The following is a 25,769-nucleotide window of genomic DNA, read 5'->3' on the forward strand; positions in this document are numbered from 1 at the left end:
TTTAGGCCAAAGGCCAAGAACTGAGACCTATGAGGTCATTCAGCGCTGAAAGACAAATGGAAAGTAAAAAGATTTTAAAGGTGTAACAGGAGGAAGACGACCTCGCAGATGAACTATGAAGCAATTGTTAGGAGAATGTGAAAGATAAGATGGAAGAAAGAGAATATGAACGGAGGTACAGTAAAAGGAATTAAAGGGGTTGCAGTTAGGGACCGGAGGGACGACGCTGCAAAGAACCTTAAGTAATGCCTGCAGTGCACCGCGTGAGTGCACTGATGGCACTCCGCCAGTGACAAAATAGCAAGAGTAAAACGCTTTGGATCATCATCAGAAGAGTCTTGCTGCATCCTCAGTGATTTCATTTTCAATACTTCACTAGGAGTATAAAGAAAACCATATTCACTGTGTATTTGCAGGCAACAGTGTACATTAGAATCACTAGTTTTACAAGAAAGCAAGAGTTGTGTATAATTTGACTTCTGCGCCATCTGGTAACGACAGTCTGCGGCATCCCAGGAAGTGCAGATTTAGAGCAATGAATTGAAGAAGATATACTGTATATGGAACCGATATCCTAATTTTAACTTAGCTTTTTTTTCAAGAGGATCAGCAACCAAGTTTTTTTTTCAAGATAATCAGCAATCAAGTTTTTTTTTTTAAGAGGATCAGCAACCAAGTTTTTTTTCAAGAGAATCAGCAATCAAGCAATAATCAAATCAAGTTTTTTTTTTTTTTAGAGGATCAGCAACCAAGTTTTTTTTCAAGATAATCAGCAATCAAGTTTTTTTTTTTAAGAGGATCAGCAACCAAGTTTTTTTTTCAAGAGAATCAGCAATCAAGTTTTTTTTTAAGAGGATCAGCAACCAAGTTTTTTTCAAGAGGATCAGCAACCAAGTTTTTTTTTCAAGAGGATCAGCAACCATATGTCTAAAATCTAGAGATGGGTTTGATTATCACACACACACACACACACACACACACACACACACACACACACACACACACACACACACACACACACACATATATATATATATATATATATATATATATATATATCACATTCTGTTACAAATTTGCAACCTTACAAAGACAGATTAGTGGATATTTTTTTTATTAGTGTTTACCTAATAAAGTGAGCAGCATAAAAGTAAAACTAGCGACAGAGCTTCAAGAATTCCTCAACCAGGCCCAAATGATGGGTTTGGAAGATATGGAAACACAGTACACGATTTTGTGACTGAACTGCAAAATTTAGCCAGTGCAAAGTAACAGAGAGAAATAGAAGCAGCCAAACAAGCAAGAAGAGCAGAAAAGTAAGTTGCAGAGAGTCAGAGCTTATGAAGAATAAGCAAGAGAAGTACCAAAACAAGATGCAGAGAGCATATGAAGAACAAGCAAGAGAAGCAGCAAAAGAAGAGGCCAAAAAGCTCAGAGATGAAGCAAAAAGGCAGCAACTGAAAACTATAAGGTTATTATGTCAGTTACTTATCACTGTCCAGGATAATTCATTTATCCAGAGGGGAATTGATTGCAATAGGAAAATTAAATATGTTTGGGGAGAGAGAGAAAGTCAGCTACGGTCGGCAAGAACGTCACACCACTGAGAAAGATCGGTTGGGCCTAAAGAGTAGAAAGATACAGACAGACACTTTAAGAAATGGGTGGCACTGGTACTGCGTCCACCAGTTTACACTCAGACAAAAAGATGAGGTGTTGAGTTCACATGGCAGTGTCGGCCGTAATACCGTGAGCAAGAGTCTTGAGTCTACGCTCGCAACGAAAACGAGGAGAATTTAACCCGTTGTCTATAATTATAAGGGGTCCCTAAGCAAAAGTTTCCCCTTCCCTCAAATTCTTGCGTGCAAGTAAGTGTCAACCGTTAACATATCTCTATAGGCCTTTAATGACCATACAAGGGGCCAAGCTAACAACAGAGAATGGGATATCCTCGAATTTTGAGGAAGAACGGATGAAACTGACATGGAACCTTACGTAAAAGAGCAGTGAAAGAGGGCAGTGCACAAGCGAAAGGAATGATGTTAAGGGAGCCACAAATATATCAGTTAAATGCATTAACTTTCGACGAGTTTACTCTGGTCAATAAGTATTCTTACTGCTGAAAATTTGGCGACAAAGGAAGCACAGTTTTCTTTTACAGAAAACTAAGTGTTATTCATTTAAAGGTACTATTGAAAACACATTTGACCTCACATATTTTCCGTACAAGTATGATTTATTTTCTTAACAAAACAGAGGTATGGCATAATTTTTGGCAGCCGCTGCCAAACCTCAGTTCCGCTGACACGTGATCAGCGATGCCATTTAAAAGGCCAGCTCGATTCAAAACGACAACGGTGATCACCTCAAGCAGCCGGTGAGTGTCACTGGAGAGTATGGATAACCCAGGACCCACTATGCGATAACTCGAGGGATAGCCAAAGCGGAACAAATCTCCCCACCGCCCCACCAGTATCTTCGCTCTCAGGCCAACGAATTGTTTGTGACGCTTCCGAACGCTTTATTTTAAGTGAACAACAAGGGGGCCCAGTAATTAATGGTAAATTCTTTTTCCCTCCTAAATGGGATATGGAAAATAATCATATTACTTGGAGACCTATTCCTGCCGAACCACCCACACAAGTTTTAATTGTGTTATTGCATTAAACACATAATGGTATTATTATAAGAAATATATTTCATAAGGCGCATAAAGAAAGAAAGATCAGTAAGAACAACAAAAATATAGGATTTATAGAATTGGCAGACCTGTATTCTTTTCATGGCCACACCCTGGTGATCTTAGAATGTCTGAAAGACTATAAATAAATAGCATTACTGGAAATCAAATATTGATTAAATTTTATGTCATCAAACAGTCAATGAGGAAAGATATCTCTCAGCTGTTTTGTATACTATGTAATCATATAGAACACTTTTACAGAATAGCAAAATCAATGTTACATTCTTTCTACCAGTCTATAATTCCTTCCCTATATTTTCTTGACCTGTTGGTAGTTATAGTAAATTTCTCAAGTTTTCTCACCTGTGCTGCATCATATACCCCCCTGTTTGTATTTTTTGGTCAAAAAATGTCATTAATAACCAATAATTCTATGCAGTCTTTTCGTTAGAACTACCAACCAGATCAGTTTTTAATGTATGTGGAAAAGGGTTGTAAATAAATCCAATATTACACAATACGTAAGAAAACTGAATTCCCACATTGTCAACTCTGGAGTTCTACTTAGAATAAAACCATAGAAAATGTTTTTTACTTCCAATAAAGAAAACGAAATTAATAAGCTACTGGTAACTTTTTAGAAGGGTACCTCTTTGTGACTGGGTGTTACCAAAAATCTGAGTCAGCTTAAGATATTAGGTGATTAGTGTTTAATGTACATCCATCTTCAGTTTGCAAAAATCAAGTAACCAGCCATTTCGCGTGAAAATCAAATTACTTAACTGTTTTTAAAGCGTGAAAACGGGAAAAAGTGGAAGCGGTCAGTATGGATATATTAGCTTTAAATGGAAAAATTATTAACAAAAAATCAGAACGGTCTTAGTGCACAATGAACGGAGGAAAGACTCGATTTGATGAGTAATGATAAATTAATACTTTTAATGAATTATGAAAGGTGTAAAGGAGTATATCTGGCAAAGATAGGCGAGGCGGAAGATAATAATAGGAAGAGATAAAAAGATTAAGGGTAGAGAAATGAAGATTAACTTTTTTATAATGTCGTTGAAAAGGTATCGGAAAGAAAACTGCAGCCAAAATAAAGAGGGAGAGTATAAGTTGAAGAAAGGCCAAAAATAGAGCCAGAGTGGATAAATAATAAAATACGAGAAGAGGCAAAAAAAAAGAGGGAAAAACTCAATAGACAAAAAAATGAAAAGACGAAAGAGGTCATATGTGTAAAGAAATAAAAGAGGCCGATGAAGCAAAGAAAAAAAAGAGTAAATGAAGAAATACAGTTATTACATTATGAAGAGGAAGAGAAAAGACAAAAGGCTAAGCAATATATCCCAAGAGAAATTTTTTCAAAGGAGATATAAATTGCATAAAATTGATATGAATTGTGCAATATGTAAACTGTCGATATTTCTAAAACACCAAAAATGTTAACTGGAATCAAATGAAGTTGCTGTATTAAGAGCAATAAGAGTAGGTAAATAAAAAGAAAACAATAACGAAAACGAATGAAATAAAACCGATTCCAAACCTTATTCCTTCGTAGTATGTTTCGCTCCAGACAGCTTTTGTAGGAGTAAAATCATTATTGATCGATGAATGACAGTCGATTAATGATGGACTTCAGTACGTGCATACCCACACAGTGTTCACATACACACACTCACATATATTTACTGGTGTGAATGTGTGTGTGGGTAACGCGTACAGTCCACCTTGCACTACCAGATAGTGGGGACTCATTTTTGTGAATCTGTGTAGTGAGCGTGCCGCGTACTGGACACAGTTTCATACATTTTCGCAACACAGACACACGAGCACGCATACATACATACATACACGCACACATACATACATCCATCCACACACACACACACACACACACACATATATATATATATATATATATATATATATATATATATATATATATATATATATATATGCATACACAGGCAGGTGAGAGCTTCTGGAACGCCGGAGATTTAGAAGAAATAGGATGAAAAACAGCCATCGTAGCATCATAAGTTTATTGACCAAGTTTTCAAGACGTTAAGCCTCATCATCAGGACCGTAAAATATACAAAATTTACAAATTCCGGAATCTTCAACAATTAAGTGGCTTGTGCCCTCATTAAACAGTCAGCCCTTTTTTAACTTCCTAGAGGTAGGTAATAGTCTTAGAGTTCTCAACTTTTTATGCTTTTATTTCACTTTTTTTTATTTTGTTTTAATAGATTATATGGCGTTTTTATGATTTTAACTTTTGTATATGTGTCATTTTTCTGAGTCTGTTTTAATTTGTAAATTTTATATATTATACGGCCCTGATGATGAGACTTAACGTCTCGAAAATTTTACCAATAAACTTAAGATGCTACGATGGCTGTTTTTCATCCTAATTCTTATGTGTACACACACACACACACACACACACACACACACACATACACATATATATATATATATATATATATATATATATATATATATATATATATATATATATATATATATCCCCAAGAATCCCAGCGACCAAATGCTTAATTTAAAGCTGGAAAATACAACAGTGCCTTTTAGCACTGCCTGACAAGGAAGGGTGAAAGGAATACTGGCCTCTCCCTTCATCTGTTAATTGCACTCTGTATTTCCCTTTCAACTTTCTCTTCTCGAACATATGACGCTGTGGGAGACTTTGCTTTCAGACCCTAAGCCTGGCCAGAGGCAGGAATAGCACCTGGGGGGCAGATTAAGAAACGACAGCTGGCATGAACACCTGGGCTTTGGTCATAAATGATGGCCGCGCATAGGGAAACGACACTGACCCCAGCTACCTGTGGGTAATCTTCTGAACCCTAACCGAAGGCATATAAGGGCCTCACCAAAGGAACAAGCGAGAGAGACATTGCTGGACACGAGCGAGACACATCTCCCCCTTCCATTCCCGCCTCCTTCAGAGAGCCATACCCTACCACGTCCTATCTTGTAGGGAACTTTAGTATTCTTACCAGTGAAGCCCTTAGCCCTTCCTCCACCACCATTACCCTCACTGACGCCGCCTCTTCTACAAGGTAAGGTGATCTGTTGCAAAGGTTCTTCCAGACAGTCACACTGTTTTAATTCTCGTACTAAACTTCCTATTTCCATTTCTAAGAGCCAGTATTTCCATATCAACCTTGCCTTGTCAGGTCAGTGTTACATAAATGCCTGTGCTTAAATAATTCAAGGTTTCTTTGGCACCATCTGTGCTCGCCTTGTCCTATGCATATTGTACTGCGTCCTTACTGGCTTTTAATTTGTAAATCTCTGCTTACAGAGGGTTTGTTAGCCGTGGAAATCTCTCTTGACTGTGCCTTTGTATTAGTATCGTCACACCAACAGATATACCTTCAAGTTTTCCCAGTTACAATTAACCTCTCAGGCCTTGCCTGCCTGATTAGTCCATTTCATTTTCTGATAGATTTAATTTCATGTAAATACACGTAGTTTTAAACTTACCCTAACGTGTTTACTTACAAATACCTTGTGAGTAGAGCCCTCAGCTCAGATAAATTTCCCCATTTTTCCTTGTTTTTTTACGATTTCCTGAATCAACGGCAGTCAGGGTTTATACAAAAATAGAAGTAAGTAACGAAATCATTCATTTAAAGTATATAAATGGCTCATGGTAAGCATTTCCCCAGGTTAAATCGTAAAAATATATGTATATATATGTGTGTGTATTAGTGTGTGTGTGATAAATATTACTACTTTTGCTAGCATATCGAAATATGAAAGGCACTGTATGTAATCTAGAATTCCCGCAGTCACACATACTACTGGGAGTAAATACAGTTCAGTGGTAGGGAGTAAATACTGCAATAGCTATTAATAAAGGTTTTGTTGTGGTTCCATTGCCATGGAACCCAGACTACAAGGGTGCCGCTGCTTACCTCCCTAAGAGTGAAGCGTCACTCTTGCTGAATGTGTTAGAATGTTTGAACACTAGCGTAACAATCATAAATGTCTGCTTTCTCTCTCTCTCTCTCTCTCTCTCTCTCTCTCTCTCTCTATATATATATATATATATATATATATATATATATATATATATATATATATATAGTATATATATATATATATATATATATACACTCTGTGTGTCTGTGTGTGTAAGGGTGGGAGGCTGCGTGAGCGTTTTTTAACATTATGGCTCTCATTACAGGGAATAGTTCCAGGGTTATGGCAGCTAGTGGTCACGGCCACATTTGCACGTCAACCGCCTAATCGTGGATGAGCTCATTTTGTTTTAGATTTCCACTTCGAGCTTTGCCTCTTACTCAACAACTGCCAATCAAAATGGCACTCTTAACCGTCCTCTTTTTCTCTCTTCAAACGCTTCCAAATTACATAGTCTTCACCAGCCTATCGTCGTTCATTATTTCCACGGGACATCACTAATGACTGATTCATCCTTTCAAATCTGACCTCTTTTTTTTCTACTCTCGAACTCTTATGAGTTCGAAATCAAGTGCTGATCTTGAATGAATAATGAGAAAATATGCTAGTCAAAGTGAACTGTCAGAATTATGCTTGATTAGTCAAATCCGTCAGTTGAAAAATCTAAAAAAACAAAAGGTGGTGTTCAAAGACCAGAATGCGTTAAAAGACAGAGAAGCTTGAAGTTACAGAAAAATGCTGAAGAAGGTTAGGATAGAACATTCCAAAACTTATATGTTGTATTTTTGGAAAAGTGACGATCATTCGTATGAAGATATCATGTCAAACGTCGGTTTTTTTTTTTTTTTTTGTCGCCTCTTATACTGGTGCTTTTTCGCTCCTTGACTGCATCTTAAGCTCTCTGGAAATGTTTCCTCACCTTAGGCTCCTGGCATTTTTTCAGTGTGTTCACCAAGTGCAGTTCAGTAACTCATTCAGGCGCCACAGTAATCAAGGTTAAAAACACTTCATCAGATAAACATAAATCACCCTTTTTTTTTCCTGAATACCTCCCTCTCATGTTCTTGGATTGGAATATAAAATTCAGGTCAAAGTCAAAGTGATGGATACTAAGAGGTCATTCAGAGCTGAAAATAATGTGGAAACAATTGTTAGGAGAGGGTGGAAAGTAAGATGACAGAAAGAGAATATGAACGGAAGTATAGTAAGAGAAATGAAAGAGGTTGCAGCTAGGGGTCTGAGGGACGCTGCAAAGAACCTTGGGTAATGCGTAAAGAGCACCGCGCGCTGCTCCCCTAAGGGACCTCTCGCTGTTCTTGAAGATTCAGTACCTGTGTCACTAAACTGCTGGAGTTTTATCATAGGCAAGACGTGCCCTTCACTTATTTCCGTGAGAGCCCAAGCTCTTCGTGGCGGTGTTACGAGCTACTTATTCACTTTATTCAATGAACTGAAATAAATCAACATTGACTTTTGTCTCTAATGCAGAATTTCGATTGAAAATCGGTTCTGAACATACAACAGTGTTGCTTAATTATCTTTCTTTGTTGCCTAAGGTTACCCGAATGTTTGGTGCTGCATTTTTTTTTTTTTTATTTCCGCTCAAATAACATGACCCATCTGACAAAGCCTGGCTGGTTCAGAGCAAGAAATGCATTCGAATGGAAGGGAAGACGTAACATTGGTAATTTTGCAATAAATCCGTATCTTTCCTAAACATCCACTAGATTAATGATTTTATATGCTGTTCTTTGGCTGACTCTTAAAATCTATAGCTGATAGGCGAACCCCTGCAGTATTAAATCTAAAATCACACTTTCAGTCGTGTCTTAGAAATTATTCCCATTCTTCACCAGGTAACTCAGCAGACTTGCCAAGTACTGTAACTGATCCTTATGGTCCTATAGAAAGTGTTTTCGCGAAAACTGGCCTTTTTCTCCAAAAGCAATCCCCATGAAAACCAATAATAAAAAAAAAAAACAGTAGAATACCTTGGAAGAACTGCACTCGGAAACGAGCTGTAGTGTGAAACAAAAGATTAGATAGAAAGTGAACTGGTGCAAATTGCACTTCACTCGGCTAAATTTCACCAAAGTATTTTGTTAAATGGCCATTTAGGATATATAATTGTATAACTGCAGATACGAATCTCTGCGGTCTTATCTGCAATGAGTCCGATAACAGTCTTACGTTTCCACTTCTTCAAGCACATGATCGGAGGGCTCTTGACAGGGCACAATTTATTTACAATTTGACATAAATGAACGTAACGTACAAATAATTTAATACCAGCACTATATCACTGACAATGAAAATATAAGAGCTAACAATGGGTCCTACCATTAATTTTCTAGGGTCCACTGGAAATATCACAAGCATCTGGATTCACTTGATTACTAAAGATAATTGTATTGAAGTATGCCTCTGAGTGAGTGAACTGTACATTTTTCATTGGTGCCATAAAGTTTTTATGTACCATATTAGAGGGTTTTCAGTGATACATCAAAATTTTTCATCGCATTTTATGTGTTCACACTTACATTTCTCAAGAGTACTTCTTAGAAATAGTACTAAATCGCTCTATTCTACCAGCTGTTAAAAGTTAATCCCGTATGTTTTTCAAATGAAGGCCTTAGGATGAAACAGCCAAGGACCCGTTTTCTGAGCATTTTTAGCATTTTCCTAACCAACTTTGCTCTGTTGCAATTAATCTTGTTTTTGCGTCGGAAATGAAATGGTCTGCGACTTCGCTTGGGTTTAATGGACTTGGGGGACTTCTTTATTCACCAATAAAAAAGAAAAAGAAGGAAAAAACAACCTTTCCTACTCGGTGCAAAGTTAGTAGCAATGCTAAAGGATGCCGAAAGCTTGCTCTTGTCACATCGACCCAAAGAGAACCAATGCTGACAATCGTTAATATTCTCAAATATCATTTGCATCAAAATCTAGAAGCAAGAACCCTTGCCGGCATAGGGCTGGCTTAGTCTTAAATAACGCTCTAACTAACTACTCATCAATGTTTTCGTTTGACCGTGAGATAGTTTACATCTAATGGAATTTTACAAAACCGGAGCATTCATTTACTCTTTAATCGTACCTGCTGGCTGATGGTAGCGAGATCACTACGGACCACAGCGTCTGTATAACTGGCTTTGATTAACGAGTAAGTGAATATTCTTATTTGTTCAAAAGGTTGTCATTCTTATCCAAGTTATCTTTGAGATATTATTATCACTATACTGAATAGTGCGCATGGTGCAAATAAAAACAGATTATTTACAGTTTTGATTCCTAGAGTATTTCTGTTTGAAATTTATCATTATCGGAATACAGATTCTAAGAACTCTAAATGTTCCCCAGAGGCCATGACAAGCAAATATCAGGCCAGCAGTTCACCGAGGAATTGTAAAAGGTTATTTCAAAACAAGTAACGAAATCAACCGAGAATTACAAGCTCATTCAGAGCAAATTTAGTTCTCTGTCAAGCTCTGATGAACTGCGGTGGATGTGAGTCTGTCGGTGCAAGTTTGCCAAAACAGTCCGCTTATGACATTTGCGTGAAAACAGGACATCAGTGAAAACGAAATCAATAGACTATTTCAGTACCTCGCATTAGTGCATGTTAGTCACCTGATAGCTCCTCCACAATAATGTGAAAATGCTTGCCACCAAACCAACGGACGACTGCAATGCACGAGAGCTTTTTCTCTCTGCTTTTGGAATGAAACATTCTGCTTTTTCATATATCTATAGAGCACAGATAAACAATATGGTTTTACTACATTAAGTAACCCCTGCTAGAGTGAGTATGACCGGGGCACTGGCCAATACTGAAAATGACAGAGAGATGCCTAGAATGAACAATGAATAGAGTAACCTGAGCTGCAGTGTACGGTTTGATAAATTATTCCAGAGATCAAGGGACGGACCGATGTTTGCCAATGGTGTTTCATTTGCTGTGTTATATTTCTAAACTTTTACTGTTAGAACATGATTCAGAATATACATCCTTCTCAGACGAGGAACATTGTTGGCACACACGGCTGAAAAAAATGAAGAAAGTGTCACTGGTAACAGATTATATTAATAAATATGAACAAAATGATAAACACTACATATTGCTACGTTTCCTCAAAAATAACAAAACACTTGACTAGCAAATTAATATTTCCCATTTATATCATTGAAAGATGGATTGGGTGTACCTGTAATGAATTCAGCTTCTTTGAATTGGCCTTGGGTATCCTCGTGAATGTAACTTTAAGGCCGTTGGCAGATTCTTTCCTTTTCTGCAACAAAATGAAAATTACTTTTTAGTTATCAAGTGACTTGGCTAACTAACCTGAGAATATTTCTACAGCTGTGAAAGCGGTCTGCCAAAAAACTGATATTTCATATCAAAAGTACCTCACATATTTCAAGAAGACCATGTTTGTTACCTATCGAATCTAATTTTTAGATTATAAACTTATATACTTACCTTTGAGTAAACTCTAATGAAAGGTTCTCCATAAATGGCAGCAGCTAATTGCCGGGCTGTTGTTACCTTAAGCTCGCGCGACAGTATTCCTTCAACTAGTTTTCCGGCATGATAGTCAGGGTTTGCTCCGAGTTCAAGCAAAACTTCGATCTTCCTCTTGTTTCCAAGAAGAGATGCTTCGAAGAGCGGGGCTACAAGCTGAGAGACAAGAGAGAGGAGGGAATTTTTAAAAACATGAATTGCAATTGTTTTCCCTGTCCGAAAAGGATCAGACATGAGAGTGTAGGCAGAATCAAAACTGTCGTCAAATGATAATATCTTACCAAGTTTCTGAAGGTTCAAAACTGTCGTCAGATGATATCTTACCAAGTCTCTGAAGGTTCTTTGCCAATTATCCTTCAGATCAGGATCGAACTCTTTATCAGTGAACAGTATTTTCAATATGTGTGTGTGGCCATTCATGGCTGCCAGGTGGGCTGGTGTCTGACCATCCTTGTTGACAGTATTGGGACTGATCAAATTCAGCAAGTGCATAACAACGTCACTCTGTCCTCTGGCTGCAGAGACATGCAGGAGGGACTGTCTCCTCTTCCCCTTCCTAATAGTAGGTCCAGTATGGGGGAGTAATTCCAAAACTACTCCAAGGTCACCTTCTTCAGCAGCCTTGAAAATATGTATCTACAAAAAAAGAAACATGAAATTTATGTTAATATTTTCAGTATCGTGGCATACATACACACATATTTATATGTGTATCCATATATATATATATATATATATATATATATATATATATATATATATATATATATATATATATATGCACACACACATATATAATATATATATATATATATATATATATATATATATATATATATATATATATATATATATATATATATATATATATATATATATATATATATGCATTTGGGTCTGTCACGATCGAAGTGCATGGGGACAGCATGATCGATCGTTGAACCAATGCCGCCGGAAGTGCCCAGGTTCCGGTAGGGTATGTGCGTGTGTGTGTGTGATCTTCCATGGGATATTTATGAGAGGAACAGTGACTCTCACAGGGAGACTGCCTCAATCTTGGGTGGCTGATATGCGCTTTTAGCCTGGTGTAGTGTTTTAAGAAACCGCCACTATGAAGATACATTATCTGGGCCATAGAAAAAGTTAGTAAGATCTCCCAGTGATATTTATATCTTTTCCAGACTTTAGAGGGAAAACCCCCGGTTGGGAAGCAGTGAAACTGATCGATGTCTACATAATGAATTTTCCCATTTAAAGCTCCATTAGACATTTTTCTGTTTTGAACATGTATGTAATGAACACCATTTCAGGTTTTAATATAATGATATGTTTCTTTCAACAGGAATTCGAGTTTCGTCCTGAGAGGACGAATATTTGGGACGTGGTGTTTTTACTCTTACATACTATATGACATATATTGTGGTCTAGAATAATTATGACCTTATTACTTTGTTTGATGACCAGGGTGTTATTCGCTAGTATTGCTTGGTATAGAATTAATAATATGCTTGATTGTGAAACAGTATTTCCTCTAGTTATGAATTCCATTGATAGGGGGTGTGAATCACTCCATTTCTTGACCGTAGCTTTTGCTGAGTCACTTTCGTTAAATTTGCCAATAAAGTCTAGTTTTGCTTCTCAGTGTTTAAATTCAAGTAGCCCTTTGTTTAAAGATGGGTTTAGTGAGAGAAGATATATATATATATATATATATATATATATATATATATATATATATATAAATATATATATATATATATATATATATATATAATCATGAAGCTACAAATGTCGTTTAATATCAAATTCACGCTACCTCGAGAGTATCTCCGATGGAGAATTATCACCGAAGGGGAATTTATATAAGTGATAAATGAACAGGTACCACTGGGACGCGAACCCTTGACATGGACCCATTCAACGACTCCAGTGGACGTTACCACCGCGCCATCAAGATGGCGCGGTGGTAACGTCATATGTATATATATATATATACTGTATATATATATATATATATATATATATAAGGTGAAGCCTTTCCATTCTAACACCTCTTCCATTTTATATCCAGCAATTTCTGGCTCTTCTTCATTAAGACAAATTCATCTTCTCACAAATATTAACCTTTTTGGCAATTTATATCGAAAAATTATTCACTCTTGTAATCCTTCTGATTTATTTACTACAAAAGCAATTCATCTCATTATATTCAAATTGTTTTCTTTCACATTCAGTAACACACTTCATTTCCATTCATTCTCTTCAACCACGTGCCCTTTTTGCTTCTCTAAACATTAGCAGGCAGAGAATAATTATCCCCTTAAAAAGTTTTCCTTTCATCGTCACTGTTTTCTCAGCCTAGACCATAAGCATTTCCTATCACAGTTTATATTCATTTTGTATTCATCTTCACCTTACAAGCCCGCCGAACATTCATTTGGCCCTAGTCAACTAAAGTATACTTAACTTTTACACCATTCATAAAGGTATCAAATAGCCATGACTATATAACGAACCCTCTCAGTTCCACAGTCATGTCAAATCTGTCATTCGTTGTACATATTCCATCTCAAAACTTGTCATAGATATCAGTACATAACTTTCTACATCTTATGTCCTCACAGCCCTTGAAATATATCTCAAAGCACTTTGTCATAAGCTTCTTCAATGTCTTCACAGCTTTTAACCTTCGCTCTCAAATTTCTCTGTCAACAATTTCTTAATGAACAAATGATTCACACTTCTTTGTCTAAACTTAAACCGTTCTTTCCCTATTAATTCTCCTGTCATTTGTCTTACTTTTCTAATCCAGAGTACTACCATACAACTTCTTGGTTATACTAAGTAATGTCCCAACAATTTTTCTTCCTTTTAATCCCAATTTTTTCTTCGTTACAAAAACAATTTGTCTTCACAACTTTAAACCCTTTTCATTCACAGTCATCGCCCACCTATAACCTTCAACAGCATGCAAATGAAAAATGATTGCTGTCATACGTTTCCTTAAACATTTTCCTCAGCCAAACCACCCCCCACCTCCTCTCCCCGCACGTTACAGGAACCCTGTCTGTGCCACTCAACTGCACTTTCATAAAAATGTCATATCGTCTCTGACAGTCCCCTGAACATTTGGCGCCTTTCCATTCCTCAACCAATTACTTGCTCTCCTTACTTTCTAAACAGGAACTATCATTAGCATCCTTTAACTGACTCTTTCTCCTCAACTCCCTTATCGTTTAGATATGTCTTTGTTTTAAATAGCCCCCTTTTTAAAACACCTCAGAATACCTATTCAATCAGCCCTGGACAGCATTCCTTTCAGACTTCATCTATTCATTTGTGCCTTTTATTCTATGCCGATACACTTGTAAACCTTACTGCATTTACTTCATCTGAAGACAAATTCGTCCCCATGAAACATGTCCTTTATTACATCATTTTTATCTATATTGCCTTGCATGGTTTTGAAAAGTGTATTGTGTATGATTACATGATTACTCACTCAGGGCAGACAGGTGAAAATTATTCATTGTAGCCAGGTGTAGTCAATTTATTCAACAAAACGTTTTTGATTACGTATGAATCTGGGTCACTAGGGATAATCATCATAACACAAGCTTTGCCCATTTCTCTCAAGATCCTGGAATTCAGTCCAGGTTTATGATCAACTTTACAAGTCGACCGTTGACAATTTTTAAAGATGAATTTGCTTTCAACTCCTTGGTGTATTCCAAAGCCATACCCAATATATATATATATATATATATATATATATATATATATATATATATATATATATATATATATATATATATATATATATATATATATATATATATATATATATAAATATATATATATATATATATATATATATATATATATTGTATGCCTTCAGCCTGAATGCACTAAGGAGGTGATATATATATATATATATATATATATATATATATATATATATATATATATATATATATATATATATATATTTTTAGGTGTGTGTATATATATATATATATATATATATATATATATATATATATATATATATATATATATATATATATATATATATATATATATATATGCTTTTTCAGGCAAAGTTTTCTTGTATGCAAATTTCGTAGAATTCTATGGCTTTTTGATTGTTGATCAACTCATTAATTTAACAATACCTGCCCAGAGCGGATGTGCCAATCCTCCGAAAAAGCGTACGTTGGTCTAATTTCCACCACACTAAAAAGTCGCCTATAGGCCCATCGAAATAATGGATCCATCCGCCAACACTACATAGACCATCACAACCGCAAACCTACGACACGAGACCTAGTGGAGAATACAGACATCATCTACACAGAACATATTCGCCATAGAGTAATCATAGCTGAATCTGTTAGCATTTTCTTACTTAAACCTACAGTGTACAGACAACTAGAAGCGGAAAGGTCACTCCCACCTAGCAGACGCCCTACAACATACAACGCTAATAGAAACAACCGTAACAACGGCAGCAACACCTTTTAAATCACGCGCTTTCTCTCTCCTCCCCCTCTCCAACTCCCCCTAACCCCGTAATCCGTATGATACCTGCATTTCCATTTCTGTTTTGTTTGTTACCACCGGAACACGTGATTTTGTTTTCATTATTTTTCACAGAGTAAATTATGTTTTTATTATAAATTTTATTGTGTTGTAACTTTAATAACTGCAAACAAATTAAAATTGTTTATTTTGGACTTATAGATATTATAATGATTTATTGTATTGGACGCTACATCTCCGTCCGCACACTGTAACAAAACAACAAGGCGCTATCCAGATTATACACCCCCCACCAAAAGCACTTTCATGTATCATAATAAAGTTTTCATTAACCTACCCATCTCACAGACTCATCATGAACATAGAGTTACGGGCTGCTCTAGAAGCAAGAGCCTGTGCTGGCACAAGGCCAGCTAAATCTAAAACAACAACAACATCCAGATTATACACTTTGAAGAGGTCACGACTGTGGTGTTGTGTTTATAGTAAATGGAACAGAGAGTTAATCTTCGTTTTTTGTCCATCAACTGAATTTGAAAGAACGTAGAAGATTCAGAAAATATTGTCAAATTAACAAGAAGTTGGTCAACAATCAAAAAGCCATAGAATTCAACGAAATTTGCATATATGTATATATATATATATATACATATATGTATAATATATATAATATATATGTATGTATATATATACATATATATATATATATATATATATATATATATATATATATATATATATATATATAGATGAAATGTTTGAAGTGAATGTAAGGAAGAGGCTTACTTGTATGAGTGACAGGAAATGGTTCTGGAAGTAACAGAATGCAGAGAAAATGGCTAAAGAGCAAATGAGGCCCTGTATAAGTAATGGCTAAATGTTGGAATATTTTGACGTGATATGTGTCGTTTGCAAAAAAAATAGACTTGAATGATACAAGAGTGAAGGGTGGTAATGTATATCAGGTATTCGATGTGATGTTCACTGTTGAGAGTATTAAGAATACTATGAGGTGAGGTGAGGAATAAAAAGCACTGGAAGTTAACTGAGTTACCAATAAAATTCGTCGTATGGTGATGATAGACCAGAAAAATTGCCAGACAAGGGTATGCAAGAAAATGGGCTTATGAACGAAAGGTCCCCCTTTTAATCAGACAGAAGAATTTTTTTCCTTTTTTACGAGAGTCTTCGAAGATAAAAATATGAGAACTAAACACTAAACCAGTACTTAACACACCTTGTAAATAATAAGTCATCCCAAGGAGCCAGGACAATGATAAATTGAAAATAATGTAGAACGAAAACTAAAATCGCTTAGTGTTTACCTTAGATTGTGAAATATTGAGATATGTAGAATTATCAGTCGAATCCTTCACAAAATTTGCAGCAGATGACCTCGTAATCATTTTCCTCTTAACACGGGTCTCGCAGACTTCTTTACTGATTAAATTTTGGTCAGACACTTCCTCGACGAGATGCTTTGTTTTCCTCTTCTTAACTTTCGATTTCTTGGGAACAACAGAAACTTTCTGTATTTTCTGGGACTCTGTTCCTTTCTGGTCTGCAAGGGGTGCGTGAGGAAGGTCAGCGTCTTTAGCCGCAAGGAATGACTTCGATTTCTCACTTGATCCGGAAAAAGAACTCAGTGCTTTCAGCAAAGACTTCCTGAACTGGAGCTGAAATAAATCTTTTCCTAATTCCTCCTCTTCCTCCTCTTCTTTGCCCTGTTCTGATGGTTCCATTGTCAGCTCAGGCGTGTTGCTTCTGCTAGTACTCACACCATTATCGTCGTTTAAAGAATTCGTCAGCGGGCGAGCGTCCCGAAAAGGAGAGAGACTCCTGATGGGCAGAGACAAGGAACTTTTTGACCTCAGTAGTGATGCGACTTCGTCATCTTCGTTGTCACTGAGTTGTTTCTGAGTACCGTTATTACCATCATTCTTCGAATCACGAGCATGAATGGAATGCGATCGACTTTGCCTGCCTTGGCTTCCATTCTGAACTGCAAAGATCCAAGGGAAAAAGAAAGGTTAAAAAGGCTGCACTTGTAGGTCGGATTACGAGATAATCATCACTATAAAACTGAAAGTCTGATAAGAAAATAAAATACAAAACCATAGGATTATTACTGATCTGGTCTTTCCAAATCCATTAATGTAAGAAATCTCATCAAAGAACCGAATATTACAAAAAGAAGAAAAAATATATGAATATATTTACATATTCAAATGAGAGACATTTCATCTCTTTACTACATATGTAGAAAGAGCAAAATTATAGCAAGGATAGTTACAACAATTTAAGAAGGATTTTACTCTACTGGTAGTGAGAGATTGAACTTATTAGGTAACAATAATGGTTTACCTCATGGTTTCTAAGCCTGTTATAGATAATCAGAAATAAAATATATCACGCTTTTACAATGTAGGTTCTAACAGTGCAAAGGTCTGCACAGGCTTATTTGTTAGCCCAATACCTCATAAAAGTCCCAGAATAATATCTTTATCATATATGTTGGCAAAATAAAAGTCCCAGAATAATATCTTTATCATATATGTTGGCAAAATCTCCACAGGACTAAGACCATTTCACTTTTCTGGTGTTTCTTTATAATTGATACCTCTCCTTGTTTTTTCTAAAAATGTGTTTAAGATTTGTTAAGGGACCGCATAAAAAAAACAAGTTTTCTCAGTCACAAAAGGTTGACCGCAGATCAGTAAGACCAAATCAGATATTTGCTTTAGACGAGGATTATTAGTCACCCGAGAACTTTCATAATAATTCAATCTTGCCCATACAGTCACTGTACTGAGACATTCGTACTCTTTCACCCAGTCCCAGCCTCCCTGATCAATCACCAAGCTTCATCCTCGGTAACAAACCAATTGTTGTTTATTCCTTGCCACCTGTACCACATACACACACACACACACACACACACACACACACACACACACACACACACAATTAAAACACCAAGATGAAATAACTTCTCTTCAGTTATGATTATTTGCACGGAAATCTGGAGCTTGGGATAGAACCCCATCTCACCACCTGTCTGGTAGCTTCCACAGAGTGGAATGAAATGAGACGGCCGTTACTTACCTGTCGTTCCACAATAGTATAGGATATATATATATATATATATATATATATATATATATATATATATATATATATATATATATATATATATATATATATATATATATATATATATATATATATATATGTGTGTGTGTGTGTGTGTGTATATACAGTATATATGACTGTGAAATATTTTCTGTTAAAACAGAATTCTATTAAATATAAGGGAGCCCATAGAAATGGCAAAATGTGGAAAATAAAGGCTATATTTCAGAGACCAATCTGTCTCTCTTCTCAGGCAAATAGTGAATGAGAAAAATTTACAGAAAAGCAGTATTTGTACCAGAAGATCCATCGGTCAGCTGTTAAGTCAATTGGAGTGACTTAACAGCTGACCGATGGATCTTCTGGTATAAATACCGCTTTTCTGTAACTTTTTTCATTCACTATTTTCCATACAACATACATATATATATGTGTGTGTGTATGTGCGTGTATGTGTGTATTTATGTAAATGTTTGCACACACATATACAGTATATATATATATATATATATATATATATATATATATATATATATATATATATATATATATGTGTGTGTGTGTGTGTGTGTGTGTGTGTAAGCAATTTCCTGACAGTAAGTGGCTCTCAAGTAAGGAAACTGAACGATCACTGCCACGTGCATGTTTAAACGTCACCAGGAGCCACTCACAGATGACGTGTCGAACTCCCCTATTCAGACTGAGCCTCTGAACCAAGACTATACTTTGCAAGCAGTATCTCACTCTCTAAATGTTAAGAGTATCCCTTTCCGCTCACTCTCAAACATCCATCCAATCCTGTTTAGGTGTTGCTCTCCTCTTAAAGGCTATATGCATGTGTATATGTATATGTATGTATATATATATATATATATATATATATATATATGTGTGTATATGTGTGTGTGTGTATTTATATATATATACATATATATTTATATATATATATATATATATATATATATATATATATATATATATATATATATATAGTATATATATATATATATATATATATATATATATATATATATATATATATATAAATATATATATATGAAACTCAAAATTCCTGAAATGAGTGCGTATGTTTGTATTACGGAGAATGCTCCGTATACATAGAGAAGGAATATCCTTGTGGCCTTGCACATACTAGTAAAGAGACAACCAAGCAAGCAAGCAAGCAAACAACTTACTAGCTTCACTGTGGATTTCGTCTTCATCGACGGTCGTTCTGGCGTTAATCCCAAACATGGTAGTCACCGTTTTGTATTTCTATTACAGTTTTCAAAAGCCAATAATCATAAAAATGCGGCGAGCGAAATCGCCACGGTCCTATGTCGCACCACTCCAAGCACCGCAACAGTGCAACTGGAATGTGGTGCAACTTTTCAGTCGATGTGGAGCCGGGCTGGCTGGTGATTGGTGGTGGGGGTGGGGGGCCTTTCCAGGATGGGAGTCTCTACAATGTGCTGGATCTTGATCAAACGTGAAGGACATCGACCAGAATTGCCGCTCGTGATCTATGACAACTTCTATTCAAGTGTCCTGTTAATTATCCTGATTCCCATAATAATGTAGACTTATGTTATTCTTGCGGTCACGTATATCTTCACATTTAAAATGATCAAACTTTCCAAAATAAAGTGGAAATCCTCTGACTCACTAGATTTGCTCCAATAAATTCGTGCGTAACCACGGCGCCCGGAAATCCGTGGTCTGTTCACAGTAAACATTGGTTAGTAAAGTGCATAATTCAATGTGCATTTTTTTATTTCTTCTTTCACAATAAAATAAATTATGTGAGAACAATATGGATGCATTGCAAAAACTATCCGTCACTTAGATATATTGCAATATTACCAATAATACAGCCATTATCATTGTTTTATCTTAAGAGTAAGTACCCGACTTTTTTGGATCAGGAAATTAATTCTATCGAAAAGCTGCAAATGCAGAAAATACCTGCGACCTGCTGCCGAGCAACTGCAAAGAAATAAGCGGTAATGAGTGACAACAACAACCTCATGCTTGCCGAAGGAGTGCGAAATTTTTTCAAATATTGACCTGAAACTGAAAGAGAAACCGTTCATTGTAACTGATTTGCGTTTGAATTCTCTGTAACTGAATACAGGTCATAAGTCTTAGAGGCCAAAAAGTATGGTTGGGGGGGATCTCGCTTTAAGAACTCTTGAAGTGAATGACAGCTTTCCGTCCCCGTAAAAAAAAAGGAAAAAACAGAGACACACAGGAACCATTTTATTTTGTTTCTGATGTCACAGAAGTAATAGCCTTTACGGAGAGGCAAGTTATATCACATTAAGATGAATAAGTAAAACCGTGTATCTGTGTGTAGATGCAAGGTCTTGCCCGGATAAATAATGTAAAGGAAAATAAGAACGTAAATAGCTACATCTCACTGCAGCCAAGCGATGGAAAACGGGACACGTCTTTTCGGAGAAATGTCCAGTTCAGATTTTGAGGGTTTGAGAGTCGAACTTGGGGAGGTTATCGATGCTTGCTGGCATAGATATCTTTCCAGTTCCATCCAGACAGAGAGGTATTATTACAACGTGAATCTTTTCTATTTACATGGGCAAGACGTTCTAAGTCATTGGGATCCCACTGAAAATAAATTTTTAACCAATTCCACATAGTTGCATTAGTTATCACGAATTACATAGTCGATCTTGGCATTAAAGCACCAATATCGAGTAGCGTGTGAAGCCATTTCAAGTATATGATATATCAATACGACGCCAAGGTCACGTCCTTGAAAATCAATATCAGCCTTGCAGTCAACAAGTGTGACGGCAAACAGACGAGAGGACTATTTTGCATTGCCACTTATTGCCTAGATGCAAAAGCTGCAGGGTATGAAGCAAGGCGATTAAGAACTACGCGAAATCAATTAAAGACACGCATTACAGGAACACGCTAGCAAACCGGGACCAGAGCCCAAAGTAATTTTTGGCAGCGTTTCAGATACACGGGCGCATGCGACGAGAGAGAGAGGGAGAGAGAGAGCTGAGAACGTTTACTTCGAGTCCTGCCGTCCAAGTAAGTAAGTCTGTATGTATGATCCGGTGTGATAATGAGACCTGACTTTGTTAGGAAATATCGTTGCCTTCGTTACTCAAAATACGCATCTCCATTGTTCCTTATTTGGCTATCTGAAGAATTAAGCAGATGAAATTTACTAATCACTTTCTAAACTATGAATGCATTTATTTATGATAAAACATGTTTTCCAGTAACGTAAACATAAAATTAAGTCACTTTAGAGGTATTGGTAATCTGTTTTAAGAAATATGGTCTATCGATAGTATCTTTCCTGTATTTATATTCCAGATTGAATACCACTCTTTCAAAACCGGTAACAGCCATTTGCCAAAGAGGTAAATGTTATAATGAAAATAAAATTATAAAAGAAACAAATAAATATAAGAGCGCCAGCTAAGACGATACCTTTGCCTGTCAATCAGAGCTAGGATTCCATGGATTAATACGTTTAGCTGAAAAAACCAAAGTCTGGAATAACATTTGGACAATTATAACTTCTCCTTCTTCTTTTAACGTGCTTTTTCCTATTTTTTTTTTATATGGGGTAAGCACGATGCCTTCTTTTGAAGGACTTTGATTTGGCGTTGGGGTAGACCGTAGCCTCGATCGGCTGCCGTGCCTGACATCGCTTAGACCCCGGTAGCGCATGTGTACATGTATCTTACCAAATCCCCAGCTCCCTTTCTCCCAGCAGCGAGGAGAATTGAGCGGTTAGGTCGACAGTTCGAGACGTGTGAGGTGTCTGTTATGTTTTTAGAAGATGTTGGAGTGGCTTTGTTTGTGTGTGTATTAGTCTGTAACACCCATTTGCTGATACTGATTAAATACAGAATATTATACTTTCAACATCAGTTAAAATCGTAATAGGTGTACTTGCTCAGAACAAACTTTCCGCCTTCGTAACTTACCAAAGGCTAATGCTCCAGAAAAGCTTGTTGAGTACAGCACTTCATTCACTGTGTTATTTTACATGGTTAGTCTGAGTTTAGGTTCAGTATCCTACTTCAAATTAAATCTTTAACGAAACATGCAAAATTCTATAGTTCCTCTTGAAGAACACTTCAAGATTCATACTTTGCGTTAAAGCCCGTCACACTGGACTTATGACCAGCTCCCGACCACCTGCAACCTCCTAAGCTGGTGACCAGTGGGCAACTATGGAATATATTTTTAGGTGGGTGACCAATCACTTGACCGGCTGGTCTTCAATGAATACCTAAGACCTCAAGCATATTTATCCACCTACCAGCTCCCTGGTGGACTTGTAAATGCAGGAAACTCTTAGAACTGTGAGGTAAGTTTTCACCAGATATCGCCGGCGAAAATGTGATTTTCAAACAACAAGAGCTCATTTCCGCATGGAAATTAAACAGGCATGAAAGGAATTTTGGCCAATTTTCATATCTTCACTAAATTCATAAGCACCCCTGACTTGAGTCCGGAAGAGAGTTAGAAAAGTATCAGGCTAATTTACTCCTTGTCAACCTCCAGCTATCAAGATCAAAGGTATTGAAGTAGCAGATACTTGGTTTGTGGCAAATAAGTTTGCTAATCATTTTGCTAATGTTGCAAAGCAAAATGATGACAGACCCTATTCAGCTCAGAGAAGAGTAATGGAACAGGTAGAAACAGATTTTAATACATCAAGGAATGAACCGTACCATGTATCTTTTACTATGAGAGAATTTCAATTAGACTGGACTTGGTGATATAACATATTCACTGATTAAGCATACCCCCAAAAATACCAGATTTTCCATAATAACCCTCATTAACAGTATTATTCGAGAACATACCTGCCCTAAGTTACGGAAGATGTTAAGTGACTGCCGCTCGTGAAACCAGGGATTGATCCTTTCAAGACAGAGAATTATCATCCCATTGCACTGACATCATGTCCGTGTAAGATCATGGAAAAAAATGGTGAACGAACGTTTGATGTGGCACTTGGAACGTGGTAAATATCTGTCACCTGCTCAGTGTGCTATTTAAAGTATGGACTCCACAACTGTGTTAGTTCGAATGGGATCTTCAGCATGGGAAGCGTTTGCTTACAGGCATGATCACATCACTGTTTTCTTTGATCTTGAGAAGGCTAATAATACAACACGGAGATATGGCATTCTGAGGGTTCTTTACGAATGTAGCCTGAGAGGCAATTTACCTCTTAACATCAAGGCATTTTTAAAACATGGGTTATTTCAGGTTCAGGTTGGAGCAACAGTATCAGATGCATTCATCCAAGAAGGAGTCCCACAAGGGAGTGTTCTAAGTGTAACCTTGTTCGCCCTGGCTATCAATGGGGTATCCAAAATAATTCCCCCCAGATATAACATATACTCTCTTTGTTGATGACCTTTCGTTATCTTTTCCAGCAACAATGTTGACAGTGGGTGAAAGCCGCCTTCAGCTCTGCATTGATAACATAGTAAAGTGGGCAGAGATGAATGGTTTATGTTTTTAGCTAGTAAAATGGTAATCTTGCAATTTTGTCGCATAAGAGGATTCGATCCTGATCTAGATGTGTTCATACGTGTGCAGAGAATTCCATGCATCGGTGAAAACTAGGTTTCTTCGGTGGAATTTCGATAGCAAGCTGACTTGGATTCCATATGTGAAACATATTAAGACAAAATGCTTGAGTGCAATGAATGTGCTTTAATTAAGTTCTGTTCCACACTTCCTGGGGTGCAGACCAAACTCAAATGTTGAGACTATACAAAGCCTTGGTCTCTTCAGTATTAACTTATGGGTGTGAAGTGTACACCTCAGCCTTAAAATGCTTAATTCAATTCACCATGTAGGAGTAAGATTGTCGACAGGAGCATTCACATCATCCCCCAATGAGAGTATGTTTGTAGACGCTGGTTAGATGCCTCTGGATCTTCATTACCAATGTCTGCTGGTTCAGAGCTGGTACAGATTTCAGAGGCTCCTTAAGTCCTTAACCAGCATTTGTATCAGAAATGAAAGGCATTGGCAAGTTTATGAAAATCACCCTCAAGGAACCTCAACCATTTGCTTTTAGAGTAAAACGTATAACCAGGAAATTTAACATGCCAAGGATGAAGACTTTGCCAGCTAGGTATTCCGTTAGCCCTCCCTGGAACCTTCCAGAGGTTATTCTGTAGATGTTTTAATTCAACAAAAGCAGAAATGTCCAATGAGGCAATGAAATCGATATTTTTAGACCTTTCCTCCCAACATAATAACCCTTTTGCAGTTTTCACAGATGGCTCAAAGTCAGATGCTGGCGTCGGCTTTGGAGTGGTCTTTCCTGATGTAGAAAGACGCGGGAGATCATCATTTGCTGCATCTATTTTTACAACAGAACTGCATGCAATTTTAAAAGCCTCAAAGGAAATTTTAACTCGGAATGGAAATAGTTTTACTACATATTGTGACTCAAGAAGTGTTCCTCAGTCTTTAGAATATTTTAACTCTTTAGTGAAAAGAAGAGGTAAAAAAAAAGTCAATTTTTACTGGGTGCCTTCCCATGTTGCTGTGGTTGTGAGCGACCAGGCTGATCAACTTGCTAAGTCAGCAGTCACCTCTCCAAACCAAGGAGATATCCTCTAGTAGGTCATAAAATTAAAAAGCTTTGGCAGTCCCTTAGGGAAAATATTGCAACAAATAAAAAAATGCGTAATGTTACGTCACCAGCGCCTCCTTGGTCATATCCCTTTATGCCAAGAAGACAATAAACGATGTTGTGCAGACTAAGGACTGGACGTACAAGACTCACTCATAGTTCTTATGCCAGGTAAAAACTCTCCATGCTGTAAGGACTTTGCTGTGCCCTTCACTGTGAGTCATTTGCTGGTCGAATGCCCCAGTCTTGGGGATCTAAGATATAGGTTCCTCTCTTGGAGACGT

The 25,769-nt window shown here is 36.8% G+C and overlaps 1 protein-coding gene across 1 annotated transcript; it reads right to left on the minus strand.

Moving 5' to 3' along the window:
• Positions 1-9,095: 9,095 nt before the first annotated feature.
• LOC136843541 (uncharacterized) lies at positions 9,096-20,183 on the minus strand. The gene is made up of 6 exons (XM_067112073.1): positions 20,027-20,183; positions 17,024-17,700; positions 11,481-11,792; positions 11,115-11,312; positions 10,840-10,923; positions 9,096-10,677 (listed from the first exon to the last, which is right to left on the minus strand). The coding sequence occupies exons 1-6, from the start codon at positions 20,082-20,084 to the stop codon at positions 10,648-10,650; spliced, it is 1,359 nt and encodes a 452-aa protein (XP_066968174.1). The 5' UTR covers positions 20,085-20,183; the 3' UTR covers positions 9,096-10,647.
• Between the last annotated feature and the right edge of the window lie 5,586 nt (positions 20,184-25,769).

The sequence above is a fragment of the Macrobrachium rosenbergii genome, chromosome 11 (assembly GCF_040412425.1).
Source record: "Macrobrachium rosenbergii isolate ZJJX-2024 chromosome 11, ASM4041242v1, whole genome shotgun sequence".
NCBI lineage: Eukaryota > Metazoa > Arthropoda > Malacostraca > Decapoda > Palaemonidae > Macrobrachium > Macrobrachium rosenbergii.

Excerpts from the sequence above, each read along its gene's own strand:
- LOC136843541 (XM_067112073.1), bottom strand. The coding sequence starts at position 20,084 with ATGTTTGGGATTAACGCCAGAACGACCGTCGATGAAGACGAAATCCAC. Across the intron at positions 17,701-20,026 it reads CGAAATCCACAGTGAAGCTA|TTCAGAATGGAAGCCAAGGC; the intron begins GTAAGTTGTTTG and ends GGATCTTTGCAG. Across the intron at positions 10,678-10,839 it reads AGAAGCTGAATTCATTACAG|CCGTGTGTGCCAACAATGTT; the intron begins GTACACCCAATC and ends CATTTTTTTCAG.